Below are 5,073 nucleotides of genomic sequence, written 5' to 3'. Positions count from 1 at the left end.
TTGGTTGCAAGCTCAAATTCTGCCAGAGACACTTTCTTTGGTACAACTGAAACAGGGACTTTTTATTGAAGAGCTATGCTTGATATGATTAACATGTTATGTACATGTAACTGTATTTTGCATTTATGGTGATGCGCAGCATACCTAATTTATATATTAGTTGTTTCATAAATCACTTAAATCTAATTCATCAAGGCAGTCGTCAGTTGTGAATATTTGGGATGAGGATGGAGAATGATTTTTTGGTTTTGGTTTGCTAAAGGATTTTGCATTTTGTTTCTTGTTTTGAGGACCTTCAGAATTACATTTAGATGAGTTACTAAAACTGAATGCATTCAGTTTTCTGAATCATGCCGTTTGAATCATGTGACGTCTTATCACCAACATTATGGGCTGAATTTTTATCTTGACTTGTCAAGAAAAATCATCGTTTGCAAGAAAATCATCTGTGCCATCAGTAGGGCAATCACATGCATCATTTTCGGTGGAATCCTTTTGTGCATCATTTTCGATGGAATCCTTTTGACATTTACGTAATGAGTTTTCATTGGTAACAGTTACCAGAACGTTGTCCTCTTTATTTCCATCTGTATCTATCAGTCTTTTTTTGTGTTCTGCACTTCCAATGTCTGAACGATCATGTGAACTGCGTAAGGATTCATTAAATTCATTTTCTTCACTGGTATCAAATAAGTTTACCGTGTCTTGGTCCTGTATACTTTCATTAACGTTGCTGTTATCAAGTAAGTTCACTGTACCTTGTTCCTGCATGCTTTCGTGTTCGTTGCTGTTATCAAGTATGCTTATAGCTTTTTGTTCCAGAATGCTTTCATTTTTTCGCAACAAACATTCTTTTCCTTCAGATTCTTGGCGTGAGAGTCGTTCCATCTCTACAGATAAGATGTCATGCAGCTCTAAATGCGTCAAGATCATCTCAGCTGAAAGATCAAAGGAAGATGATTTTCACAAACTTTAACTATAAACACTACCAGCTAACCTCTATATTTAGTACTGTACTTTCTGGCAAGTAAATTTTAATGAACTTTTAAAACACAATTTTATTTTTTTTATTTTCAATAAAGATATTTTCATAATTAGATTGTTTCAATTTCTCTATATTGGTACAAAAATTAAGTTTTTTACACATTTTGGACACTAGAGGGTGCTGTTGGGATTATTATCTAAATATTTTTGTTCATTAGCAGGTACAAGCAATCCAATCATGAATGCTTTTCCAAAGTGAACATTGATAATGTAATACTTCAGCGCAAAACTCCATCCTAAAAATGTAGTATTAGTAAGAAACATAGATTCATTGATAAGAAAAAATTCAAATAATTAGATGCTAAAACCAAGAAATGCCATATATATTCTGTCTCTTATACACATCTAGATGTGTATAAGAGACAGGAAATGGGACATTCATGTCTCTGAGATTGTTTCTAAAAGCATCTCGAAGGATGTTTGCTCTATTAATAATGAGAGGGTTGGGCGCACCCTTGAATGACTTAATTTGTGCTTACATATTACATAGACCTATCCTGGAGTTTTTTTGCCCTGTGTGGCATTGGGGAATTAAAAAAATTATATAAAATTGAGTCTGTCCAAAAAAGAGCATTGCGAATTGTACTGAGAAATAACNNNGTTGCTGTTATCAAGTAAGTTCACTGTACCTTGTTCCTGCATGCTTTCGTGTTCGTTGCTGTTATCAAGTATGCTTATAGCTTTTTGTTCCAGAATGCTTTCATTTTTTCGCAACAAACATTCTTTTCCTTCAGATTCTTGGCGTGAGAGTCGTTCCATCTCTACAGATAAGATGTCATGCAGCTCTAAATGCGTCAAGATCATCTCAGCTGAAAGATCAAAGGAAGATGATTTTCACAAACTTTAACTATATACACTACCAGCTAACCTCTATATTTAGTACTGTACTTTCTGGCAAGTAAATTTTAATGAATTTTAAAACACAATTTTATTTTTTTTATTTTCAATAAAGATATTTTCATAATTAGATTGTTTCAATTTCTCTATATTGGTACAAAAATTAAGTTTTTTTTACACATTTTGGACACTAGAGGGTGCTGTTGGGATTATTATCTAAATATCTTTTGTTCATTAGCAGGTACAAGCAATCCAATCATGAATGCTTTTCCAAAGTGAACATTGATAATGTAATACTTCAGCGCAAAACTCCATCCTAAAAATGTAGTATTAGTAAGAAACATAGATTCATTGATAAGAAAAAATTCAAATAATTAGATGCTAAAACCTAGAAATGCCATATATATATATTGAAGTGCGAATATGTGTACTCTACAGCCCTGCTTCTTTTAGACTCTTTGTTTTTTGGCGACCCAAAGCATATATCATCAAATAAATTTAACCTCGGCTAAGTCAAATACATCGTGGCTGGAATAATTAAAAAAAAATTTATATTTACTCCAAGATGTTTTGTTATCAACATCCATGTGCGGAATGTTCCATTATATAGTATGGCGAGGTTGACTGGGTAATAATAATTGTATTTTGTACGTCCCCAACCCTTACAAAAAGAAGCAACTAATCATTTTTCATAAACTATGTTCCTGCCTGATTTTAATGATCTTATCAATCCCCGAAGAGATTGGCAACAGTGTAACCACGAGAGTAGACTCTAGGTTTTGGGTTGACAATGAATTTTAACCCTTAGTCTTTATAGCTACGACTTGTGGGTGAATCTTTCGATTTGAGTTCTTTGTAGAATGGCTATGTAGAAGTATTTTCTACTATGTTTTGAAATGTGCTTTACCAAAGACTGTCTTTTTTTAAAGTCTGAAGCAGTCTCATAACCATTGGAAATGTTTTGGTGACCCAAATTTAGGTGCCAAACCATAGTTTGAGAAGTAGGGCTCTAGAGGGTGCTACCAACATTACTACAATTTTAATTAAATTTATTTTAAATTTTACAATTAAAATTACAGTAGAACCTCGTTTTTAAGTACCCCAATTATACGAACCCTCGGTTATACATACACCTCATATCGACAATGACGTCATCAAAGACCCCGAAAATATTCAAAACAAACGGCCCTTTTCAGAGCAACCATAAGTAAAAAGACTATAACAATAAACTATAACAATTTAAAACAAACCATAATGCAACATATTTTCATTAAACAGCAATGTTGATTGAGTCTAATACTGGGTTGTTATAATCTAAAACCATGTGTGAACTGAGTGAGATGAACAACTACCGATAGTGCTCAAAATAATTGCTTTCCTCCTTAGCTTCGTGTGGCAAACCATGGAAAAACTCGTCTGGCCCAGTGCAGCGCACATGGTTTTAGTTTGTCTCAACAATCCCAGACAACACCACAGCTCTGTTGTTTAGAATAGGCATGAAGGGGAATTCCCTAGTTATACCTTTATTATGACATCGTAAAGTGATGAATAAAAACACTACACATGGTTCTATTCGTAGGCCTAGAGGCAAGGTCTAGCCTAGGTAACATCATTCGTTCATACATACGTATTGAGCGTTACGTACGAATTAGGTCAAAGGTTACCACAAATTTAACCCAACCTCTATTTTACGAATCCCCTGATTTACATACGCCCTCCGGTCCCGTACCGTACGTAAAATTGAGGTTCTACTGTACTACAAAACTTACCCTGCACCTTGTATTCTTGTTCTGGGTCTTCTGGGAAGGATGTATGCAATGAATTGATTCCTCCCAGTAATGCAGCCCCATACATGCTCGACTCCATCACACTGACGGCCACGACTGCATCGCAAACTCGCACTTCATCTCGATACATAAGCCTGGCGTGAGCTTGTGACAAACGAACCATACTCTCCAATAAACGTATCGTTGTACGTGCCGCATTTCGTTGATCTGCCTTGCGTTGAGCTTGATAATATCTTGATAACACACTATTATTTATATTATACACTTGCATTCATGATGGTATATTTTTAATACCAACGTACATAATCCTATAATTATCAATCAGATACAGCCATGTTATTATATCAATATTCCAACAAGCTGGGGGAAAATTAATGAGGTACAGATTCTTAAATATTTAAAATCTAGGGGAAAAGGGGCTTAACCACCCATTATTCCACCCACCCCCACCCCTTTTTAAACATTCAAAAAAGTGCTCAAGATGCTGGAGATGAAGCATGAAAAAACTGTAACTTGAAGCATGGAAATTATCCCATGAAATGTCCAACAACCAGGAAAAATTAAGCAGAAAAAAACCCACTTCACCGCTTTGTTTACCAGCACTTTGAAGCCCTCAATGAGGGTTCACAACTCAAGTCTGAGTGAAAAATTAAACTAATAATACATATTTACATATCTTATATCTTTTCTGTGATATTGTTTTAAGTCTAACAGCTTTTTTCATATTTACTTCTGAAATAATTCTACTCACATTGTTGCATCTTCTGTCATAGTAGGCTCCACAGATGTTACCAATGTAAAATATGCCTGCATCTTCTCTAAACTCCAAAGTTGATCAGAGGTATCATCTGAGGTAACATGAGTATAAATTTTTAAATAGTTATTATACTATTATACTTAAGTAGTGAATCCTTGCAGAGCCACGGGGCCCATATGGGCTGGAGTTTATCCCAAGTTCAAGTAGTGTTAAGCGGATGAGAGCATGCTACCCCTGGCTGGGACGTTGGTGTACCGTTTACTCCCAGTAATTTTCGGGTACCCGATAATACAGCTGCGTAAACTGAAGCAATGTAGAAAAAGTGTCTTGCTCAAGGACACTAGCTTCTTTAAAATATTAAGGTATACACAAGAAGTAAATTGAAAAACACTTTAGTCTTACCACAATGGCGAAATGATTTTGGAAAAAGAACATTTAAATATCGTTCTGTTAAATTATGGAATAATCTATCATCAGACCTTCGTAGCAATATTCACTTTCCTTACAATCCTTCAAAAATCTCATTTAATTTCCCATTTGGTTTTTTTCTTTTCTGTTTCTTGTATTTATATAATCATATATATGTATATGTATGTATGTATGTATATATATATATGTGTATGTATATATATATATATATATATGAGT

The 5,073-nt window shown here is 34.5% G+C and overlaps 1 protein-coding gene across 1 annotated transcript in view; it reads right to left on the bottom strand.

Moving 5' to 3' along the window:
- Positions 1-414: 414 nt before the first annotated feature.
- Positions 415-5,073, bottom strand: part of LOC117124989 (maternal DNA replication licensing factor mcm3-like) — a 23,911-nt gene continuing 19,252 nt past the window's right edge. Inside the window, exons 4-7 of the mRNA XM_033271338.1 lie at positions 4,420-4,516; positions 3,651-3,913; positions 1,674-1,853; positions 415-938 (exon numbers count right to left, since the gene is read on the bottom strand). Coding sequence (XP_033127229.1) covers positions 415-938; positions 1,674-1,853; positions 3,651-3,913; positions 4,420-4,516 — 1,064 coding nt within the window. The remainder of the gene's footprint in view (positions 939-1,673; positions 1,854-3,650; positions 3,914-4,419; positions 4,517-5,073) is intronic.

The sequence above is a fragment of the Anneissia japonica genome, unplaced genomic scaffold, assembly GCF_011630105.1.
Source record: "Anneissia japonica isolate Jap-2015-1 unplaced genomic scaffold, ASM1163010v1 scaffold2878_len565122_cov162, whole genome shotgun sequence".
Lineage (NCBI taxonomy): Eukaryota > Metazoa > Echinodermata > Crinoidea > Comatulida > Comatulidae > Anneissia > Anneissia japonica.
The sequence above is the reverse complement of the archived record's forward strand: the minus strand, read 5'-3'. Positions and strand labels throughout refer to the sequence as shown.